Source organism: Zootermopsis nevadensis, unplaced genomic scaffold (genome assembly GCF_977971745.1).
Source record: "Zootermopsis nevadensis isolate Lab colony 2312 unplaced genomic scaffold, Znev_1.0 Znev_ptg000008l, whole genome shotgun sequence".
NCBI lineage: Eukaryota > Metazoa > Arthropoda > Insecta > Blattodea > Termopsidae > Zootermopsis > Zootermopsis nevadensis.
The window spans coordinates 16,644,446-16,669,792 of NW_028259140.1; the positions used below are offsets into that span (position 1 = coordinate 16,644,446).

General features: G+C 37.3%; 2 protein-coding genes across 4 annotated transcripts in view; both read left to right on the plus strand.

The window, feature by feature from the left end:
- The window catches only part of LOC147874552 (uncharacterized), a 56,175-nt gene extending 47,823 nt beyond the window's left edge, over positions 1-8,352 (plus strand). The window contains exons 8-10 of the mRNA XM_087345292.1: positions 343-465; positions 1,014-1,184; positions 1,827-8,352. Of these exons, the coding sequence (XP_087201418.1) occupies positions 343-465; positions 1,014-1,184; positions 1,827-2,795 (1,263 nt within the window). The 3' untranslated portion in view covers positions 2,796-8,352. The remainder of the gene's footprint in view (positions 1-342; positions 466-1,013; positions 1,185-1,826) is intronic.
- A 1,984-nt stretch (positions 8,353-10,336) lies between these two features.
- Positions 10,337-25,347, plus strand: part of LOC147874554 (uncharacterized) — a 41,159-nt gene continuing 26,148 nt past the window's right edge. For all 3 annotated transcript variants that reach the window (XR_015534216.1, XR_015534217.1, XM_087345290.1), the window contains exons 1-4: positions 10,337-10,457; positions 15,617-15,703; positions 16,718-16,819; positions 17,212-17,325. Coding sequence is in view for 1 of the 3 variants with exons in the window: in XM_087345290.1 (XP_087201416.1) it covers positions 10,452-10,457; positions 15,617-15,703; positions 16,718-16,819; positions 17,212-17,325 (309 nt within the window). In the remaining 2 variants the exon portion in view is untranslated. The remainder of the gene's footprint in view (positions 10,458-15,616; positions 15,704-16,717; positions 16,820-17,211; positions 17,326-25,347) is intronic.

The following is a 25,347-nucleotide window of genomic DNA, read 5'->3' on the forward strand; positions in this document are numbered from 1 at the left end:
ATCTTGGCATTATAGCCGTAGGTTACTTGTAAAGTCCGTGCTTCAGCAAACAAGGCTAATTTATTTTCTTACGGCATACAATATAGCCACAGATTCTCATGTTTCAGCAGCTTTGTTGTGAAAGAGACTTGTGAGATAGCTGTTTATCCTGAAAATACTTTGTCAGTTTGTGGGCAACCCCTATTCCATTTCTGAATCCCCGCATTTATGATATCAGAATTTCAGAAGTTCCAATGTGGAATCTGCTATATCCTGCTAACTGTCTCCTTTTTGCACATGAATTTAATTCATAAGAACTGTATCATCTGAATGAGTTATGTGTAATTTATGTTTTTATTGCAGAATGTTGATATAATCTCAGTAGAAAATGATGAGGATGTTTTGAGTGAAGAACATTCCACTGGCCTGCAAACTGAAAAGGTTTACATACCATCAGCAATTTCCACAATGAAGGCTGAACCCAGGGTAAGCTTTTTTTTTTCCAGGTAAATTTTTGTGATTGTTTGTTCATGTGTGTGTACATACATAGACACAAGGGCTGTGATGGGCAGGGGCTCAGGTTGGCTTGAGTTTCTTTTCTGAGGAATGAAGAGCAGATTCAAATTGAGGAATACTTGCTACCGTTCAGTTTGGAAACCTTTATTCTTCCCACCCAGTTTCTGAGACCATAAACATGGAAATAAACTATATTTTGAATATGACCTTTCTCTGGGCTGCTGTGCCATGTAAACTAAAAAAGTTACTGATGTTTCACAGCTGCTTACTTGCTCCATCATCAAGGTGATTTCTTGGTCAATTAAGCAACTATTAGCTTCTCAAGAACTTTTCACGGAATTTCTTGTGTTTTTATAGAGCAGTGAATGATATATTCCCGTATTTTGCTTGTATCTTGGGTGTATATTGTGGTTATCATTTCATTTTGAACCTTTATTCTTTAATGGTTTTTCCAAGTACCCAAACATTTCCTTGTGATAAAATTGAGATACTTATTATGCGTGATGGCTGTTTTACAGAACTGCATCAATTTACAGGAAGTTGTATTGGATTCATGTAGTGAAACATGTCTAATTTCTCCTCATGATGGAAGTCAGCTGATCAAAGTAAAAGTTGAAGGTGTGACAGATATAAAAGAGGAAGAGGATCCTGTGCAAATAACATTTCCAACAATAAAGGCTGAATGTGAGGTGAGTATAGTGTAATGAATTTTCAGGAGTTCTTCTAAGAACGTGCATGTCTTGGTAAAAAAACCTTGAGTTTGGAAGTTATGGAATGAGATTCTGGGGAGTACACTTGGCTTAAGTGAATTTATGCTATTGTATGCTTCCAAGACATAACACTCTTGAACCTAGTAAATATCCTTATATTATTAAACAGTCCAGTTGATGTGTGTCAAACTCCAGGCCAGACTAGAAAATTAGCTTTGTACAACTAACCAGAATCTAAATGTAGTGGCACATTCATAACATCTTGCCATCTCAATGACTAAAAAAATTGTTCACCTACAAGTTCAGATGCAGACGTACTACAGGGTAAGAACTAAATGACCTGAGTGACCAATATTCAAGGTTTCAGCATAATTTGAATTTTGAGACTCAGGTTTGGATTCAAATGCTGGAGACTGTCGTCACATTCCATACTCAATGAGCTGTTTTTAACCTGTTTTCGAGGAGGGCACATGATTTTTGGATTATATAGCAGACCTTCCAATAAATTGTGGTCCTGTAATTGGACTGCTTTTATGTAATACTTATTGACATTTTACACCTTACTTTCAACTTATTTCTTTCCATTTTGTTTATTTCAATATATTTTCCTTTTTTTAACAGAGTCCATTGAATCAACATGAACTTATGCATGGTGAAGATCATCCACATTCAAATGATATCTACGATAGAGCACTCAGTCAGAATACTGTAAAGAACCATCAAAGCATGCATACAGGAGAATGTCCTCATACCTGTGATGTATGTAATAAATCATTCAGTGGGAGAAGTAATCTGAAGAAACATCAACGCATACATAGTGGAGAATGTCCTTATACCTGTGATATGTGTAACAAATCATTCAATCAGAGAAGTAATCTGAAGATACATCAAGGCATACATACAGGAGAGCGTCCTCATACCTGTGATGTATGTAATAAATCATTCAGTGGGAGAAGTAATCTGAAGAAACATCAACGCATACATAGTGGAGAATGTCCTTATACCTGTGATGTGTGTAACAAATCATTCAATCAGAGAAGTAATCTGAAGATACATCAACGCATACATACAGGAGAGCGTCCTCATACCTGTGATGTATGTAATAAATCATTCAGTGGGAGAAGTACTCTGAAGTTACATCAACGCATACATAGTGGAGAGCGTCCTTATACCTGTGATGTGTGTAACAAATCATTCAGTGACAGAAGTAATCTGAAGACACATCAACGCATACATAGTGGAGAATGTCCTTATACCTGTGATGTATGTAATAAATCATTCGGTGAGAGAAGTAATCTGAAGAAACATCAACGCATACATACTGGAGAATGTCCTTATACCTGTGATGTATGTAATAAATCATTCGGTGAGAGAAGTAATCTGAAGAAACATCAACGCATACATAGTGGAGAATGTCCTTATACCTGTGATGTGTGTAACAAATCATTCAATCAGAGGACTCATCTGAAGATACATCAACGCATACATAGTGGAGAGCGTCCTTATACCTGTGATGTGTGTAACAAATCATTCAGTCGGAAAGATGATGTGAAGAGACATCTGTCCACACATAGTGGTGAGCGTCCATAAGACTGCGATGTGTGTAATAAATTATTCAGTTGTAAAGATCATATGAAGAGACATCTGTCCACACATAGTGGTGAGCGTCCGTAAGACTGCGATGTGTGTAATAAATTATTCAGTCGGAAAGATCATATGAAGAGACATCTGTCCACACATAGTGGTGAGCGTCCATAAGACTGCGATGTGTGTAATGAATTATTCAGTCGGAAAGATCATGTGAAGAGACATCTGTCCACACATAGTGGTGAGCGTCCATAAGACTGCTATGTGTGTAATGAATTATTCAGTCGGAAAGATCATGTGAAGAGACATCTGTCCACACATAGTGGTGAGCGTCCATAAGACTGCGATGTGTGTAATGAATTATTCAGTCGGAAAGATCATATGAAGAGACATCTGTCCTCACATAGTGGTGAGCGTCCATAAGACTGCGATGTGTGTAATGAATTATTCAGTCGGAAAGATCATGTGAAGAGACATCTGTCCACACATAGTGGTGAGCGTCCATAAGACTGCGATGTGTGTAATGAATTATTCAGTCGGAAAGATCATGTGAAGAGACATCTGTCCACACATAGTGGTGAGCGTCCATAAGACTGCGATGTGTGTAATGAATTATTCAGTCGGAAAGATCATATGAAGAGACATCTGTCCTCACATAGTGGTGAGCGTCCATAAGACTGCGATGTGTGTAATGAATTATTCAGTCGGAAAGATCATGTGAAGAGAAATCTGTCCTCACATAGTGGTGAGCGTCCATAAGACTGCGATGTGTGTAATGAATTATTCAGTCGGAAAGATCATGTGAAGAGACATCTGTCCACACATAGTGGTGAGCGTCCATAAGACTGCGATGTGTGTAATGAATTATTCAGTCGGAAAGATCATGTGAAGAGACATCTGTCCACACATAGTGGTGAGCGTCCATAAGACTGCGATGTGTGTAGAGAATTATTCAGTCGGAAAGATCATATGAAGAGACATCTGTCCACACATAGTGGTGAGCGTCCATAAGACTGTGATGTGTGTAATGAATTATTCAGTCGGAAAGATCATATGAAGAGACATCTGTCCACACATAGTGGTGAGCGTCCATAAGACTGCGATGTGTGTAATAAATTATTCAGTTTGAAAGATCATGTGAAGAGACATCTGTCCACACATAGTGGTGAGCGTCCATAAGACTGCGATGTGTGTAATGAATTATTCAGTCGGAAAGATCATGTGAAGAGACATCTGTCCACACATAGTGGTGAGCGTCCATAAGACTGCGATGTGTGTAATGAATTATTCAGCCGGAAAGATCATGTGAAGAGACATCTGCCCACACATAGTGGTGAGCGTCCATAAGACTGCGATGTGTGTAATGAATTATTCAGTCGGAAAGATCATGTGAAGAGACATCTGTCCACACATAGTGGTGAGCGTCCATAAGACTGCGATGTGTGTAATGAATTATTCAGTCGGAAAGATCATGTGAAGAGACATCTGTCCACACATAGTGGTGAGCGTCCATAAGACTGCGATGTGTGTAATGAATTATTCAGTCGGAAAGATCATGTGAAGAGATATCTGTCCACACATAGTGGTGAGCGTCCATAAGACTGCGATGTGTGTAATGAATTATTCAGTCGGAAAGATCATCTGAAGAGACATCTGTCCACACATAGTGGTGAGCGTCCATAAGACTGCGATGTGTGTAATGAATTATTCAGTCGGAAAGATCATATGAAGAGACATCTGTCCACACATAGTGGTGAGCGTCCATAAGACTGCAATGTGTGTAATGAATTATTCAGTCGGAAAGATCATATGAAGAGACATCTGTCCACACATAGTGGTGAGCGTCCATAAGACTGCGATGTGTGTAATGAATTATTCAGTCGGAAAGATCATGTGAAGAGACATCTGTCCACACATAGTGGTGAGCGTCCATAAGACTGCGATGTGTGTAATGAATTATTCAGTCGGAAAGATCATGTGAAGAGACATCTGTCCACACATAGTGGTGAGCGTCCATAAGACTGCGATGTGTGTAATGAATTATTCAGTCGGAAAGATCATGTGAAGAGACATCTGTCCACACATAGTGGTGAGCGTCCATAAGACTGCAAAGTGTGTGATATAGTATTCATTAGTAAGGAGGACCTCAAGATACATCAACGTATATATGGCAGTAAGCGCTGATATTGCTGTGATGTGGGTAATTAATCTTTCTTTCTGAGTAGTCATCTTAAGGTGCATCAGCGTGTGCATAATGCTGGACATCCATATGCCTGTAATGCATGTAATAATCACTCAGTGCAAGGGGGACGTGAAGAGACATCAAGGCATACACAGTGGACGGCAATAATATTCCTGTGATGTTTGTAGTAAATCATTCAGTCAGAGGGGCCTTCTGAAGACACGTCAAAGCATATCTCATGGAGAGGATCCACATTTGTGACGTGCGGATTCACTAAGTAGAGTGTTCTCATCATCAATGATTTTGTAATATATATTACATAGTGTCCATATATATATATATCTTTCCTTGATAGGTCAGTCAGTAAAGTGACTAGCTACGGGCTGGACGGCCGGGGTTCGATCCCCGACGGGGGCAGAGGATTTTTCCTCTAGCCTCTGCGTCCAGACCGGCTCTGGGGCCCACCCAGCCTCCTCTACAATGGGTACCGGTGTCTTTTCCCGGGGGTAAAGCCGGCGGGGCGTGATGCTGACCACTCACCCCCCTCTAGTGACGAGGTTAAGAATTAGTAGGAGCTATACCTCCTCTCACCCCAAGCGCCTACATGGCGTATAGTGGGACAAACTTTACTTTACTTTTATCTTTCCTTTGTCAGATTTGTCTACAGAGACATCATTGGATCGTGTCAGATATAAGATATTGTGATGTGATGCCAAATGGGCAGATGACTCGCACTCCAGCGGTGTGGCCGCCCTACTCCTCTCCTTTATTAGCGGATATGGGATATGGGTGTGGTCATCACGGAATGTTCCAGGATGTAGTGTTCCCTCGCTAAAAGGAAGTTTTAGGTAAGAGAACATGGGAGATCCATAGCCTGGAAAGTTCGAAGAACTGACTGCCGCACATAAAAGTCACCTCCTCGAGTGCTGTTGGTCCAGCGTGGGTCCACCGTGGCCCAGTGTGCAACAGTAAAGTGGTGGACAGTGAGGGAACTAGCGAGATAGTGAGCTAGTGAGAGCAAGAAGCCATCGAGCAGTCTAGTGTGGTGCTGCGAGCCGAGGGCTGTGTTGTGAAGGGTGCCAAGTTTGGGTCCCGGAACATCTGAACAGACAGTATTCAGGGACAGAAGTGAGTTTGTGTCACGTACTTGACGAGTTAAGAGTCTTAGCAACTGTTTTGTCCAATTTTCCTGTGTGTAGACTACCGTAAATTGATTGTTAAGTAAATCATGGTTGACAGCCTAAATAGTAGTCGTCGTCATCATCACAATATTTTTTTGCACTAAGATCCTGAATAAGTGTCACCTCATGCACGTGTGCAGTGTGTAAGTGTATGTTCCAGGTTCGTTCATTTCTTGACTGTTAAGACATAGTAGGAACAAAAATTATATTTTGATATTTGATTGCTTTGTTCAGTAACATAACACTAGATTTTACTTGTTTTTAAATATTTGGAATATGTAGCCATTACTGTACACAAGTTATTGTAAAACTGAAGAGATGGAACGCAGTTCTTTTCTAGAAAAATTATGAGAGTTAAACTGGCCTCTAGAAATTTCAACTAAATAATTATCCAACTTACCCATCCAAACCTTAAAAGAAACTATGCAGATAAACATTGAGATCCACACATTCTTGAAAAGACCTGGGAAGATGTAGGGAACAAAACAATGATCTCACTCTCACATCTCCATCATCTATCAGTCAAGGTCATTCTGCAGTTGCTTTTTTATTTGTGTTGTTAGGGTATTCGTGTACTTGTCATCCAGATTTTCAAGTCAGTAAGCACCTCTAAAATCTCATTCAGTTTATTGCAGACTATAAGGTGCTACATCTCTGAAGACAGTCAATTTCGTATTAGCTGTTTTGAGAATGTAAGATCTCACCATTTGAGGTCACTTTCTATTATGTAGTCCTTTGATTTATGGTTTATTTAACAACAGTCAATTACTCAGACTTTATAGTGTCAAGTGATATGATAATTAATAATAAATTACAAAGGAAATGGAACTGACCGGTCATTGCCTGATTGAATGTTCTATCTTGGAATTTGTTTCGATGGAGTAAGAACCTATTAGCTTAATATTGGCTTAATGACAAAAATTTTAGAGGCAGAGAAGATTGGGATAAAAAGTGGATGGAACAATGTTTATATTCCATAGATCCTTCACAGTACAAGCCAAGGATGTGGAAAACATCTTAATATGAATACCAACACTTCGTACAAATATGACTGCGTAGTTGTAGCAACTATTTACTATATGTCATAAGTTTCAATTGAAATAAATTCTAGTGTGCAAGGAGAGACCCAAAATAGAATCTTTCAATGCTGGCTTAATCACTGAAATTAATGTTACATTAATTTAAATTTAATGCCAAATGGAAGAGTAATGGTTACTTAATCCTTGCGTAACAAGCACAATTCTCTTAACTCATTGCATACCTTGCAGTGTTGAATATTTATCTAAAATAAATTGTTTGTACAATACAATATTTTATTTTTTCTGTAGATCAAAAATACATTGATATAGGATATGTCAATCTATATTATACATTATCAAAATACTATAACGATTACGATATAATGCCATTGGAGATTTAGCATTACATACAATAGATTATCAGTAGCCAATATTTGAAAATTCTTCATTAAGATAAGTCTTCTAGTGAATAATAACACCCCTTAATAAGAAAGTCCTTCAATTCCTTCTTAAACTGATTGTTATTTTTTATTTGTTTTATTGTGGTAGGCAGTTTGTTATAGAAAAGACAACCTGCTACTTATGGTTTACTCTCGTAAAGTTCTAACTTGTGTACGTATATATGACAGTCATTATTATTTCTTGTGTTATATGTATTTAGTTGTTGTTTACAGTGCAGACACTTTTCTTTTGCATATAAAATGGTTTCTTCAATGTACAACGAGTATACTGTTAATATCTTTAAATGCCTCAAACTATCCCCTCCACGATTCCATTGGTTTTAAACCTGCTGTGTGCCTTACTGCCCTTTTTTGAAGAGTAAAAATTCGTTCAGTGAGTACTCTGGCACTCTGTCCCCATATGAGACGATAGCGTAAGACAAAAAGAAATGAATCAAACCATGATACAACATTCTTCTTTCATTTAGATTAATTATTTTAGAGAGTCCATTAATTATAAATAGGTTACGGCTAATTCTTCTACATATTCTTTCAATATGTACTTCCCAACTCGGGGTGCAATCAATCACAACCCCCAGGAAGTTATTACTTTTTACTTTAACTATTTCCTTGTTCTTTATTAAAAAAATTAGATTACTTTCCTGCCTACATTGTTTTGTCCAGAAAAGAATGTGATTTTTTTAAGTTGGGTTTATAGATAAATTATTTATCTCAAAATACTGCTCTACCAAGTCTATTATCTAAAGTTACCTTTTGGAGTTCATTCATATCCCGACCCATATTCAATATTGATGTGTCATCAGCACACATTAATATTCTGCATTTTGTTACATGTGGAATATCATTTACATATAAAATAAAAAGTAATGGACTAAGGGCAGAACCTTGAGGAACTCCATATCTAACAGGAAGGCAACTTGACAAGTATTCTTTCATTTGATTGTTTGCTACATGTGAGACTTTTACTTGTGTTCTGTTTGAGAGATAGGATTTGATTAGCTTATTTGGTATGCCACGAACTCCATATTGGTATAATTTATCCATGAGGATGTTATGTTTAATACAATCAAATGCTTTTGATAAATCTAATAGTACACAATTGCATATTTTATTATTCAGATTTTCAATGATTGCAGTAATTGCATCATTTGAAGATTTATTTTTCCTAAATCCAAACAGATTTATTAAGTATATTGTGTTTATCTAAGAAAGAAATTAGCTGATTAGCTATTACCTTTTCCAGAACCTTTGAAAGAGCTGGAACACGAGTAATTAGACGATAATTATTTGAATCTTCTTTCGCCCCTTTTTTGTAAATTGGTTTAACAACTGATTTTTTTAATGTAGATGGGAAGATGCATTGATCAATTCTAATAGTGGTCTTATCATGTAAGGTACACATTTCTTTAATAAATAGGGAGACACATCATCAAGTCCTGCTGATTTTTTATTCTCCAAACTCTGAATTACTTTAATCAATTCAGTCTCTGTTATTTCTAATAAGACCAACGAATTGTTTATACTTATTGTACTATTACTAGTTTGTGGAGTCATCAAATTTTTATCAAGTATGAGTTTACTTACAGTTTCTAAGAAAGTACCATTAAAAATATTACATATTCTGCTCGGACTTGTAATTGTTTCATTTCCTGCCTCTTTCTCTATTTACAAATTTCCACAATACTCTAGGAGTGTTATTTTCACTAGTAATAATGTGCTGGATGTAGTTTGCTTTTGCATTTCTTATTACTACATTGTATTCCTTTTTATATATTTTATACTTGTCTCTATGTTCCTGAATATTACTTTGTATTTAAGATCATATAAGTTTTTTAATTTTGTTTTTGCTGTAGTAACATCATTATTTATCCAAGGAACATTTAAGCACTTACAATATTTCTTCTAACTTTTGGACAGGCTATATTAAAATTATAGTTAAAAATACTAGAGAAAGAATCCCATTTTTTTCTCTACATCATTTTCCCAGAACACTCAAGTCCAAGTTTCATTTTGTATTAAAGAGCAAAGGCCTAATACATTGCTGGCCTCTCTATAGCATCTAACTTGTTGTGGTATAGTCATATTAATAGTTATACATTGAGCATAGTGATCTGAAAGTAGGCTGTTTATTACATCAGTGGAATAGCAGTGTGAAGGCATGTTAGTAATGATTTGGTCTATAATTGTTGCCATACTTTCAGTTATTGGAGTGTGTATATTTATTATCGTAGTCAGATTAAAAGCATTTATAAAATTAGTAACTGTCTGTGGTCACACCCATCTTCTTGAGTATTTATGTTAAAAGTCACCTACTATTATAATATAACAATCTTTCTGTACTAATTGTTCAAGAATACCTGTTAACGAAAACGAAGGTATATAATTTACCCTAGCCGCGAAACCTTACGGAGATTAATTCCCCGGACGATAATTATATATGACTTGACCGTGATCACGGAATGTTGTCGGCTATCGTAGCCACATCCCTTAATCCAACGCTTCTTGTCGGTTATCTGGCGGCCCTCCTCGATATCATAAGTCTTTCTTGTATTGTGATAATATTGTTTACAAGTGTAAGACTGTATTATTTCAACCATGGATTACGGAAGTAGTGTGAAGAAGGTAAGATAACTTAGAGTTGCTACGTTCGTTGCAAGTCTAAGATTACAGTCGCCTACTAGACCCTTTGGTTTCTGTTCGTTAGAATCGCGTTCCTGCCAAGCGAAAGGCGTGTAGTGTGGCAGTACAGTTACCTAGAGCTGTGTTGGATTGAAATTAATGGAAAAAAAGGAAACCATGCTCATCTTTCTGCTTTTATGAAGGTAGAATAGAAATATAACTGTGACTCCTACACTGTGCATTATAGACGAAGGCAGTCATTTGTAATCGACGCCATTGCTAAAATTTGTCAAATATATGCATGAATTACAGTGGGAGGATCAGCGTAATGTGAATAAATTAATTTGGTTTTCTGTGTGTTCGAAACTCAATAAGTTAATTCTACTCTTTCTGAAAGTATTATAGTTTTAATTTCAAGTACAAGTTTGATAGCAGAGACTCATCTTTATGCTAAAGTAAAAAGTAAGTACAAGGTAGTATTATAACCTTCTTGTGCCAAACACTAATCTCAGTAAATATCAACAAGAAATTTACCGTACTGTAATTAAGCTATGCAGAAATCTTCCTCCCATTATATAAAGTCCACATTGCAATATAAAGAAGTTTAAGCAAGCTCTAACAGATTATCCTATCTGACTCGTACTCCATTGAATAATTTACCAAAAATTCTCTGCTATTATAAATATATGTAAGTATTAGAGGGCATAACTGTAGTTGACTGAATCACTGTCATAACTATGTAATTTATATTTGTATTAGAAACAAGTATTGTATTTGTGCTGTAACATGTTCTATACATCCCCAGCTTAGGCCTATGAAGGATCTATGGAATATAAATATATTCTGTTTGTCTTGTGTTATGACCATGATTTGGTGTAACTTTACTGTTTATCTGTTGCCATTTGTGATTGAGTTTTTATATATATATTTGCAAATATGTGTTTTGTTTGCATCATTTGTAATTTGTCATCTGATTGAGCTAGTGTTATATTGACATGTAAACTTTTGTGTTAAGTTTTAGCTTTCTACAATGTAGTTAAGAATGTTTAATTTTTCTGTTGTGTGTGTGTAAAATCATAAGGGTTAAAGTATAAACACTGTTATTTGTCTTGTTTTATATGAATGTGTCTTTGACTCTCACCCTAAGGGAAGAAATTGGATTCATAATGTTGACTTGGTTTTTTAGGTTATGATGCTGTGTAGTAGTACAGGTGGCATTTTCACTACTGTGAAAACCTCAAATGTCATATACTTTCAGAGTGTTTGAGAACAAACTGCTGAGGAAAATTGGGCACATGTCGGGTTGTAACATGAGGGTGGAGCAAATTGCATAATGTAGAACTTTATATTATTATAATATTTTATTTGTATATTATTGATTGTCTATCACCTTATTTTATTCAGTTCATCAAATGTTCTTCTGCTTCTTCTGTAGCACTATGGCCCTTCAGTGTAGCCTTGGCTTCCCTTGTGATCGATGCCCAGTCTTTGGTATTCTGAGCTTTTCTTCTCCAGCCTCTTAGGATCGGACTCCATGTCTTAGATCCACTGGAGTTTCGGTCTTCCTTTCTTTAATTTGCCAGGAGGTTTACTATTGATGATCATCTTACATCCTCTATCATCACTCATTCGGAGTATATGTCCAAGCTATTCTATCCTTCTTGCCTTTATTACAGCTACAATATCTGAGCTTTTGAACAGCTTCTCCAGTTCAATATTCATTCTAATTCTCATTGTCACATATTGGACCAAAAATCAGCCTTAAAATTTTCCTTTCCCAGGACATAATCATCTTTCAGCTAGAGATGTTAAAGTCCAGCATTCAGATCCGTACAATACTATAGGTCGTATTATAGTAGTGTACAACTGCACTTTAAGGTTTTGGTGGATATACCTTTTCCTGAGAACTGGCCTAGAGCATAGTAGCATTTGTTACCTGCAGCGATTCTTGCTTTTATTTCTGTGAGGATGTCATTACAGCTTGTGATGAAGGAGCCTACATATTTGATAGACACCCCCCTTTCAAATTCCCTCCCAGCAATCTCTACAACCCCAGGTTCATTGGTTCCGCTCGTCTTGTTCAGCATGTACTTGCTTTTGGTGTTGTTAATCTCTAGGCCTACTTTCTTGGGTGCAGTAATTATCTCTTCCACTGGTTCTGTGAGGTACTTCATGCTTCTTCCCAGCGCCACCAAATCATCTGCGTATGCGAGTATCTGACAGGTTCTATTAAGGATGTGTCCTCCAGGGTTTGTTTTGATTGCTCTAATGACCTTTTCTAGACAAATGATAAATAGCTGTGTAGACAGAGGATTGCCCTGTCGTAAGCTGGTCACTGTTTCAAAGCTGTCAGAGACCCTACCTTGTATTTTCACCTTATTGCAAGTAATTGTCAGGGTAATTTTCACCAATCTTACTAACTTTGCAGGAAATCCGAATTCTCTCATTATTTCTATTAGCTGTCTTCTATGTATTCTATCGTAGGCCTGTTTGAAGTCGATATATAGTTGATTTCCTTTGATGTTTTGTTCACTTGTCTTCTCTAGTGTAGTTCTAAGGCAATGAATCTGGTCAATTGTTGATCGGTTTTTCCTAAAACCACACTGGTAGTCTCCTAAACAATTTTCAACATAAAGCTGCAGGCGCTTCGATAATACTGCTGCAAATATTTTATAGGTGACGTTGAGGAGTGAGATCCCTCGGTAATTCCCGCAGTCTAAATTGCTGCCTTTTTTGTGTATTGGGCAGATAATTTCTGTATTCCATTCTTCAGGCATGGTCTCCGTCTTCCACATCAATTCACATAAAGAGTGTATGTGTTTCTAAAGCGTTCTAGCAAAGTATTTAATGAACTCGGCTGAGATAGTCTTCCCCAGGAGCACGATTTAATTTCTTATTGTTGCAGTTACTTCTTGCAAAGAAGGTGGGGTGATTTTCCTTTCCTTCTTCTTGTGTTGGTGTTCCTTCTCATGGGTTAAGCAGCTTCTCAAAGTACTCCTTCCAAGTATTAAGGACACTCACTTCATCCCCTACCAATTCTCCATCCTTATTTCTGCACATAGATGTTCTTGGTCGGAAGCCGCCTCTCATCTGTCTTACACTTTCATAAAACTTTCGTACCTCGCCTCTTCTGAACCTGTTTCGTGCTTCTTCTAGTTGTTCCTCTTCATATTGACGTTTCTTCGTTCTGCTAAGTTCTTTGCCTGTTTCCTTGCTTCCTTGTAGGCCTGTACATTTGATCTTGTACTTCCTTGTAGCATCTTCTTACGCGCTTCATTTTTATTTTCCGGGGCTATTCGACAGTCGTCATCAAACCAGTTATTCCTTTTCTTCTGTTTGTATATTCCCAGCGTATTTTCAGCTACTACTTGTACTGCATTCTTGATCTTGTTCCACCTCCCTTTAACCCTGTATTCCTCCTCTTCTTCCACTGCTATCTCCAAGGTGGATTCTAATTCTGTTTTATATTCCCTTGCCATAAGGCCGTCTTTTAGTTTATCAGTGTCAAATTTTTTACTGGTGTGTTCTTTTGTACCACTGGCCCTGGAGATCCGTTGTCTCATCCTCACTTTCGCCATATTATGAACGCTGTCGCAGTCCGCTCCTCTATGTGTCCTTACATCCATGACATCAGAGGCGTGTCGGGCATCTATCAGCACCTGGTCTATTTGGTTGTGGTGAGATCCATGTTTCTAAATGTATTCTCTTATGAGGGAAGAGGCTGCTACTAACAGTCATATTTCTAGTGGTTGCAAAGTCTATCGTCCTCCAACCATTATCATTGGTTTCCTCATGTAAGTTATACTTTCCTACGTTTGGGGCCATTGCATGATCTTTCCCTACTTGAGCTTTGAAGTCCCCGATAACTAGTTTTATGTCACTTTTCGGGGCCTTCATATAGATGTTATTTAGTTTTACGTAGAAATGATTCTTTTGCTCGTCCTCCTTGTCTTCTGTGGGCACATGAATGCAGATTAAGGTTGAGCTGAAAAATCTTCCTCTGATTCTTAATGTACACATTCTCTCATGTACTGGTATGAAGTCAATGATTGTTTTTAACACTTCTATGTACCAAGAAGCCAGTTCCAAACTCTGCTCTTGTTACGTGCCCACTGTAGCAAACCATATACTCGCCAGAGTCCATAATGCCACTTCCATTCCACCTCATCTCTTGCACTGCAGCATTATCAACTTTATATTTGCCTAGTTCTTCCTTGAGCCTTGCCAAAGCGCCCGGTTTTCGTAAGCTTCTGATGTTCCGTGTAGCCAAAATAATGTCCTTTTTTGGTTTTCCATGTCGTCTACAACGGGATCATGTTTCCGAGGCCTCGTCTCAAGAGTGTCTGAACGTCAGCTTTTCCAGAATTGGGTTGTTAGCCCAATGCCCAACCCCCATCTTGCTGGAGGACCGGAAGTTTTTATTCAGGGTCATGTATCACAGACAGTGGAGAATAGAAATGCACAGAATATTGTAGTTCTAAAATTTGAAAGGAAGAGATAATTAGCAAAACTAGTCACAGATGTGTCCTTTAAGTTGTATTGGGATGGGCGTTGTGAAAGTGAGTGCTGTGTGTTGGCGCATTAGTTGTGGCTGCTTTGATTACTTATCTCCCGGACTAATGTTAAGCATGCATCAGGGTAATATAACTGTGAAAAGTGTTATTAGAGGGGTACTTTTGATCAGCAATATCCAGATAATTAAGAGATTACTTTATTTATGATTGTTTGAGATGAAGGTTGTCAGTTTTAATAACATGGACATTATTCTGGAAGGTGGAAATTGTTAATGTCTTTTAATACTTATAATTATGTTGCTGTTTTGTAATGAAGTATATAGTTTCTTTAGTTTCTCCTCCTCTCTCTAGATTGACAAGTTTTCAGTTGATAAAAAGTCATATTGTTCATTCTTACTTTTCCACTTCTGCACGTGCATTAGCACAGCCTTCAAATAACTGAAATATCTCTTTTACTGTTGCCACGTTTTCACACGAAAGTGTCAGGAGGAAGTGGCTTTGGAGTGTGTGATGTTACTAATCTTATCATTCTGCAGTTTGGTCGCCTTAGATCTTATTTTCTGTCACTTCTCATTGTGATTTTGTAAACTTTTGAGCATTCCTTTTCAGGCATGATCTTTCTGATATGTCACATATTTTAATAAATTATGTCTTTGTTCCCCCCAACCATTAGACATGTCAGTCTCTGTTGTATTATTAAAGAAGTCTGATAAGTGGTGGTCTACGGTCAAGTTATTGAAGTTGCAGTATATCTGAATGAAGGGTGAATGCCTATTAGAAATAAATCAGTTTTACCATTGAACTTTGTATCTTTAGACACTTCATGTAATGAGTATGTTTCCTTTCAGAACATGGAGAGATATTCCAGGTTAACAAGAGTACCAAGAATTATAATGCAGAGATGTGATACAATTCCATCTCTGAAGGAGACCTCGGTGAGTGTTTATGTATGAAAATTAATGTAATCGATCAACTTATTCACTGAACTGTCTTCTGTGTTGTAGCACTGTGTAGTCTGGTAAAAGTGTACTGACATTTCAGAGGACTTGCTGCTTCCATTATGAGGGCAATGACGATAGAGGCAGCTAGTATCTCTGAAACATTAGTAAACTTTTACCAGACTGGATGGCACTACAGCCCAGAAGACAGCCGTGTAAATACTCGTAGCTATGAGAACTTTAAAAACTCTAATTAATTATTTTTTGGGAAGAATGTGTTATTTTTTAATTTCTGTCTCTTCAAGTCTACAGGAATATTTGTACATTAGATGGGTTTAGTGTATTCATATTGTGAATTTCAAGTAATATATTTCAGTGAGATTGAGTAAGCCCTTATAACTTTCATCTCATGCATGTGTCACTCTGCTGACGTTCACATAATCAATGCTTAGTAAGTTTTTTTCCATTACAATAGGTGAAACTAACTCATAGGAGCAATAAGAAATTCAACATTGTAATTATTAAGTAGAGTTTGTCACATTTCTCAATTATGCAAGAACAGGACAAAACTACTTTTAACTGTGTCCAGTTGAAACGAATTAGTATCTTATATAAAATGCTTAATTGACCAACCATGAAGCTTACTTAAGAAATGTAACTCTTAAAGAGTTGTGTATGTGGGGTACTTTCTTAACAGGCTATGTTCTTTGCCTTTACCGCAGTAAGATCTTTTCAATTTCTTGTTCCAGCAACACAAGGTTAGAGAGGTTTCTTGCAGCGCACAAAATTTCTCATGTTTCATAATTTTTAATATGAGAAATAATAGTGAGATAGAATTTAACCTGAAAAGACTCGATGTTAGTTTGAGAGAATTCCCTGTTATATTTTTGAAGCCTTGCATTTAACATAATTTTAAAAATTGCAGGGTGGAATCCGCTTTGCCGCATGTCTTTAGAGAATGTGAACTGTATTATCTGAAATCATTATGTTTAATTGATAATTTTACTGCAGAATGTTGACATAATCAAAACAGAAGATGTTGGTGAAGATGATTCCACTGTCATGATACCTGATGAGTTTTATGCACCAACCACAGTAAAGACTGAACCCAAGGTAAACTTTGTTTTCAGCTGATTTTTGTGTTTCTTATTTGCATATGCACTTACATGCATGTATGTGCTTGCATTCTTACAGTATAAGCCAGTCTTATTATGACATCCAGTTTTGAGAGTGTTCCGTGCTCATTTGCATGCAGTAGGTATAAAGAAACAACATTTTTGCAGCTTAATAAATTTGACCTCTTATGCTCCTGCAGTCACCAAATCGTCAGTATGGGATCTCATTGCATAGCCTAAATTGAATTGTGTGTATGTATCCATTATCTTGCACTTACTAGGTGATAAGAGGAAGACAGTCATATGAATCAGCTTAGATTAGATAATTTGTATGAGCCATTGATGTGCTTCACCAAGTAACCACAAAACTTACTTCAATTTCTACTGCAGAATGCTGATATAATAAAAACAGAAGATGGTGTGGGTGTTCTTAGTGAAGAAGATTCCACTGACATGATACCTGATGAGTTTTATGTACCATCCACATTAAAGACTGAACCCAAGGTAAACTTTGTTTTCAGCTGATTTTTGTGTTTCTTATTTGCATATGCACTTGCATGCATGTATTGTCCGCGAGCCACGAGAGTAGACGTGGCCTTTTCAGTCATTGCTTGTGTGGCAGGGGGAAAGTCGGTTCTGCGCATGCACTGTATTCCTTATACGAGGCTCGTCCCAAAAGTAAGTTTCCCTGGGGCCGTTTACAGAAACAAAACACAATTTCATGGAAATATTTATTGCAACAGATACAGCAAGTGTCCAGCTATTTTTCAACATATTCGCCACCGGAATTGAGACATTGGTCATACCGTGGGACCAACTTTTGAATACCTGTGTCGTAGAAGTCTGCCGCCTGGGATTGGAACCACTGTGTGACAACCATCTCTGCCTCTCTGTCATTCTCAAAACGCTGACGCTGACCGGACAGGAATTTCTTGAGGTGTAGGAAAAGATGGAAATCACTGGGAGCGAGGTCCGGGCTGTAGGGTGGATGATTAAACACCTCCCAGCTGAACTCCTGCAGGAGACTTGCTGTCCGTCGAGCCGTGTGCGGCCTAGCGTTATCGTGCAGGAAGACTATACCGGCACTAAGCATCCCGCGCCGCTTGTTCTGAATGGCCCGTCGCAATTTGTGCAGTGTTTCGCAGTAACGCTCAGCATTCACTGTCTCACCTCTGGTCAGGAAGTCGACGTGGAGAATGCCCCGTCTGTCCCAGAACACCGTGCACATCACTTTCCGTGCCGACAACATCTGCGTGAATTTCGTCTTACAGGGAGATCCACTGTGACGCCAATGCATTGACTGCTGGTTGGTTTCTGGGGTAATGTGTGCAATCCACGTTTCATCACCTGTGATGGTCCAGTCCAGAAACTCATCGCCGTCGTCATGGTACCGCTGCAGAAATGTCAATGCTGACTCCATGCGCTTTGTTTTGTGTTCTGGTGTCAGTTGCTTCGGCACCCACCTGGCGCACAATTTCCTGAACAACACGGTATGACAAATGTCTCAATTCCGGTGGCGAATATGTTGAAAAATAGCTGGACACTTGCTGTATCTGTTGCAATAAATATTTCCATGAAATTGTGTTTTGTTTCTGTAAACGGCCCCAGGGAAACTTACTTTGTGGACGATCCTCGTACATAGACGCATGGGCTGTGATGTTCAGGTGCTTTGGTTGGCTTGTGTTTCTTTTCTGAGGAATGAAGAGCAGATTCAATTTGAGGAATACTTGCTACCGTTCAGTTCGGAAACCTTTATTCTTCCCACCCAGTTTCTGAGACCATAAAGATGGAAATAAACTATATTTTGAATATGACCTTTCTCTGGGCTGCTGTGCCATGTAAACTAAAAAAAGTTACTGATGTTTCACAGCTGCTTACTTGCTCCATCATCAAGGTGATTTCTTGGTCAACTAAGCAACTATTAGCTTCTCAAGAAGTTTTCACGGAATTTCTTTTGTTTTTATAGAGAAGTGAATAACATATTCCCATATTTTGCTTGTATCTCCTGTGTGTATTCTGGTTATCATTTCATTATGAACCTTTATTCTTTAATGGTTTTCCAAGTACCCAAACATTTACTTGAGATAAAAAATTCAGATTCTTAATATGCGTGATGGCGGATTTACAGAACTGCACCAATTTACAGGAAGTTGTATTGGATTCGTGTAGTGAAACATGTCTAATTTCTCCTCATGATGGAAGTCAGCACATCAAAGTAAAAGTTGAAGGTGTGACAGATATAAAAGAGGAAGAGGATCCTGTGCAAATGTTTCCAACAATACAGGCTGAATGTGAGGTGAGTATAGTGTAATGAATTTTCAGGAGTTTTTCTAAGAAAGTGCATGTCTTGGTGAAAAAACCTTGAGTTTCGAAGTTATGGAATGAGATTCTGGGGAGTGCACTTGGCTTAAGTGAATTTATGTTATTCTATGCTTCCAAAACATAACACTCTTGAACCTAATAAATATCCTTATATTATTAAACAGTCCAGTTGATGTGTGTGAAACTCCAGGCCAGACTAGAAAATTAGCTTTGTACAACTAACCAGAATCTAAATGAAGTGGCATATTCATAACATCTTGCCATCACAATGAGTAAAAAAATTGTTCACCTACAAGTTCAGATGCAGACCTACTACAGGATAAGAACTAAATGACCTGAGTGACTAACATTCAAGGTTTCAGCATAATTTGAATTTTGAGACTCAGGTTTGGATTCAAATGCTGGAGACTGTCGTCACATCCCATACTGAATGAGCTGTTTTAAACCTGTTTTCGAGGAGGGCACATGATTTTTGGATTATATAGCAGACCTTCCAATAAATTGTGGTCGTGTAATTGGACTGCTTTTATGTAATACTTATTGACATTTTACACCTTACTTTCAACTTATTTCTTTCCTTCCATTTTGTTTATTTTAATATATTTTCCTTTTTTTTAACAGAGTCCATTGAATGAACATCAAATTTTGCATGGTGAGGATCATCCACATTCAAATGATATCTACGATAGAGCACTCAGTCACAATAATGTAAAAAACGATCAAAGAATACATACAGGAGAATGTCGATATGCCTGTGATGTGTGTAGTAAATCATTCAGTCAGCGAAGTAGTCTGAAGATACATCAACGCATACATAGTGGAGAGCGTCCTTATACCTGTGATGTGTGTAACAAATCATTCAATCAGAGTACTCATCTGAAGATACATCAACGCATACATAGTGGAGAATGTCCTCATACCTGTGATGTGTGTAACAAATCATTCAGTCGGAGAAGTACTCTGAAGATACATCAACGCATACATAGTGGAGAGCGTCCTCATACCTGTGGTGTGTGTAATAAATCATTTGTTCACAAGAGTGTTCTGATAGAACATCAGCGCATACATACAGGAGAATGTCCTTATACCTGTGATGTGTGTAACAAATCATTCAATCAGATGACTCATCTGAAGATACATCAACGCATACATACTGGAGAATGTCCTTATACCTGTGATGTGTGTAACAAATCATTCAATCAGAGAAGTAATCTGAAGATACATCAACGCATACATGGTGAACGCCGATATTCCTGTCCTATGTGCAATAAATCGTTCAGGGAGATGAGCATTCTAAAGAAACATGAACATAAACACAGTGAAAAGCATACATATACCTGTGATGTATGTAATAAATCATTCAGTCGGAAAGATCATATGAAGAGACATTTGTCCACACATAGTGGTGAGCGTCCATAAGACTGCGATGTGTGTAATAAATTATTCAGTTGGAAAGATCATATGAAGAGACATTTGTCCTCACATAGTGGTGAGCGTCCATAAGACTGTGATGTGTGTAATAAATTATTCAGTCGGAAAGATCATATGAAGAGACATCTGTCCACACATAGTGGTGAGCGTCCATAAGACTGCGATGTGTGTAATATAGTATTCATTAGTAAGGAGGACCTCAAGATACATCAACGTATACATGGCAGTAAGCGCTGATATTGCTGTGATGTGGGTAATGAATCTTTCTTTCTGAGTAGTCATCTTAAGGTGCATCAGCGTGTATAATGTTGGACGTCTATTTGCCTGTAATGCATGTAATAATCACCCAGTTCAAGGGGGACGTGAAGAGACATCAAGGCATACACAGTGGACGGCGTCAATATTCCTGTGATGTTTGTAGTAAATCATTCAGTGAGAGGGCTCATCTGAAGACACCACAACGCATACAAAGTGGCGAATGGCCATATTCCTGTGATGTGTGCAGTAACTCACTGAGCACAGGTGCACAGTATACAGCGTCCATATTCATCTTATGTGTGAGTTACTATGTAATATATATTACAAGATCAGTGATGATGAGAACACTCTACTTATTGAATCCTCACATTACAAATGTGGATCCTCTCCATGAGATATGCTTTGATGTGTCTTCAGATGACCTCTCGGAATGAATTCACTAAGTAGAGTGTTCTCATCATCACTGATCTTGTAATATATATTACATAGTGTCCATATATATATATCTTTTGTCGGATTTATCTACAGAGACATCATTGGAGACACAGTGGAGAGCATTCCTAATCTTGTCAGATATTGTGATGTGATGCCAAATGGGCAGATGGCTCGCACTGGAGGGGTGGGCCTGCCCTACCACTCTCCTTAACTAGCGGATATGGGTGTGGCCATCATGGAATGTTCCAGGATGTAGTGTTCCCTCGCCAAAAGGAAGGTTCAGGTAAGTGAACATGGGAGATCCTTAGCCTGGAAATTTCAAAGAACAGACTGCCGCACATAAAAGTCACCTCCTCGAGTACCGGTGGACCAGCGCGGGTCCACCGTGGCCCAGTAAAGTGAAAAGTAGTGGACAGTGAGGGAACTAGCGAGATAGTGAGCTAGTGAGAGCGAGAAGCCATCGAGCAGTCCAGTGTTTCGCTGAGAGCCGAGGGCTTTGTTGCGAAGAGTGCCAAGTTTGGGGACCAGAACAGCTCAACAGACAGTACTCAGGGACAGAACTGAGTTTGTGTCACATACTTGAAGAGTTAAGAGTCTTAGCAACTGTTCTGTCCAATATTCCTGAGTGTATACTACCGTAAATTAATTGTTAAGTAAATCATGGTTGACAGCGTGAATAGTAGTTGTCATGATCACAATATTTGTCTGCTCTAAGATTCTGAATAAATGTCACCTCATGCATGTGTGCAGTGTGTAAGTGTATGTTCCAGGTTCGTTCATTTCTTGACTGTTAAGACATAGTAGGAACAAAAATTATATTTTGCTATTTGATTGCTTTGTTCAGTAACATAACACTAGATTTTACTTGTTTTTAAATATTTGGAATATGTAGCCATTACTGTACATAAGTTATTGTAAAACTGAAGAGATGGAACACAGTTCTTTTCTAGAAAAATTATGAGAGTTAAACTGGCCTCTAGAAATTTCAACTAAATAATTATCCAACTTACCCATCCAAACTGATTGTTATTTTTTATTTGTTTTATTGTTATAGAAAAGACAACCTGCTACTTATGGTTTACGCTTATAAAGTTCTAACTTGTGTACGTATTTATGATAGTCATTATTATTTCTTGTGTTATATGTATATAGTTGTTTACAGTGCAGACACACTTTTCTTTTGGATATAAAATGGTTTCTTCAATGTACGAGTATACTGTTAATATCTTTAAATGCCTCAAACTATCCCCTCCACGATTTCATTGGTTTTAAACCTGCTGTGTGCCTTACTGCCCTTTTTTGAAGAGTAAAAATTTGTCGAGTGAGTACTTTGGCACTCTGTCCCCATATAAGACGATAGCGTAAGACAAAAAGGGATGAATCAAACCATGATACAACATTCTTCTTTCATTTAGATTAATTATTTTAGAGAGTCCATTAATTATAAATAGGTTACGGCTAATTCTTCTACATATTCTTTCAATATGTACTTCCCAACTCGGGGTGCAATCAATCACAACCCCCAGGAAGTTATTACTTTTTACTTTAACTATTTCCCTGTTCTTTATTAAAAAAATTAGATTACTTTCCTGCCTACATTGTTTTGTCCAGAAAAGAATGTGATTTCTTTAAGTTGGGTTTATAGATAAATTATTTATCTCAAAATACTGCTCTACCATGTCTGTATTATCTAAGGTTACCTTTTGGAGTTCATTCATATCCCGACCCATGTTCAGTATTGATGTGTCATCAGCACACATTAATATTCTGCATTTTGTTACATGTGGAATATCATTTATATATAAAATAAAAAGTAATGGACCAAGGACAGATCCTTGAGGAACTCCATATCTAACAGGAAGGCTACTTGACAAGTATTCTTTCATTTGATTGTTTGCTACATGTGAGACTTTTACTTGTGTTCTGTTTGTGAGATAGGATTTGATTAGCTTATTTGGTATGCCACGAACTCCATATTGGTATAATTTATCCATGAGGGTGTTATGTTCAGTACAATCAAATGCTTTTGATAAATCTAATAGTACACAATTGCATATTTTATTATTCAGATTTTCAATGATTGCAGCAATTGCATCATTTGAAGATTTATTTTTCGTAAACCCAAACTGACATTTATTAAGTATATTGTGTTTATCTAAGAAAGAAATTAGCTGATTAGCTATTACCTTTGAAAGAGCTGGAACACGAGTAATTAGTCTATAATTATTTGGATCTTCTTTCGCCCCTTTTTTGTAAATTGGTTTAATTTATATGGGAAGATGCCTTCTCTAATTGATGCATTGATCAATTCTAATAGTGGTCTTATCATGTAAGGTACACATTTCTTTAATAAATAGGGAGATACGTCATCAAGTCCTGCTGATTTTTTATTCTCCAAACTCTGAATTACTTTAATCAATTCAGTCTCTGTTATTTCTAATAAGACCAATGAATTGTTTATACTTATTGTACTATTACTAGTTTGTGGAGGCATCAAATTTTTATCAAGTATGAGTTTACTTACAGTTTCTAAGAAAGTACCATTAAAAATATTACATATTCTGCTCGGACTTGTAACTGTTTCATTTCCTGCTTGCAGGTGAATATTGCAAGTCAAGAGCCTCTTTCTCTATTTAGAAATTTCCACAATACTCTAGGAGTGTTATTTGCACTAGTTATAATGTGCTGGATGTAGTTTGCTTTTGCATTTCTTATTACTACATTATATTCCTTGATTATATTTTTTATACTTGTCTCTATGTCCCTGAATCTTACTTTGCATTTAAGATCATATAAGTTTTTTAATTTTGTTCTTGCTGTAGTAACATCATTATTTATCCAAGGAACATTTAAAGCACTTACAATATTTCTGTTTATTACATCAGTGGAATCGCAGTGTGGAAGCATGTTAGTAATGATAATTGTTGCCATACTTTCAGTTATTGGAGTGGGTATATTTATTGTCTTAGTCAGATTAAAAGCATTTATAACATGAGTAACTGTGGTCACACCCATCTTCTTGAGTATTTATGTTAAAAGTCACCTACTATTATAATATAACAATCTTTCTGTACTAATTGTTCAAGAATACCTGTTAACGAAAACGAAGGTATATAATTTACCCCAGCCGCGAAACCTTACGCAGATTAATTCCCCAGAGGATAATTAACTCTGACCTGATCCTGACCACGGAATGTTGAAGGCTATCGTAGCCACATCCCTTAGTCCAACGCTTTTTGTCGATTATCTGGCGGCCCTCCTCGGTATTATCAGTTTTTCTTGTATTGTGATAATATTGTTTACAAGTGTAAGACTGTATTATTTCAACCATGGATTACGGAAGTAGTGTGAAGAAGGTAAGATAACTTAGACTTGCTACGTTCGTTGCAAGTCTAAGATTACAGTCGCCTACTAGACCCTTGGTTTCTGTTCGTTACAATCGCGTTCCTGCCAAGCGAAAGACGTGTAGTGTGGCGGTACACTTAGTTAGCGCTGTGTTGGATTGAAATTAATGGAAAAAAAAGGAAACCTTACTCATTTTTCATCTTTTATGAAGGTAGGATAGAAATATATTTGTGACTCCTACACTGTGCATTATAGACGAAGGCAGTCATTTGTAATCGACGCCATTGCTATAATTTGTCAAATATATGCGTGAATTACAGTGGGAGGTTCAGGTTAACGTGAATAAATTAATTTGGTTTTCTGTGTGTTCGAAACTGAATAAGTTAATTCTACTGTTTCTGAAAGTATTATAGTTTTAATTTCAAGTACAAGTTTGATAGCAGAGACGCATCTTTATGATAAAGTAAAAAGTAAGTACAAGATAGAATTATAACCTTCATGTGCCAAACACTGATCTCAGTAAATATCAGCAAGAAGTTTACTGTACTGTAATTAAGCTATGCAGAAATCTTCCTCCCATTATATAGAGTCCGGATTGAAATATAAATAAGTCTAAGCAAGCTCTAACAGATTTTCGTATCTCACTCGTACTCCATTGAATAATTTACCAAAAATTCTCAGCTATTATAAGTAAATGTAAGCATTAGAGGTCATGCTTCCATGTGTATTTTTGCT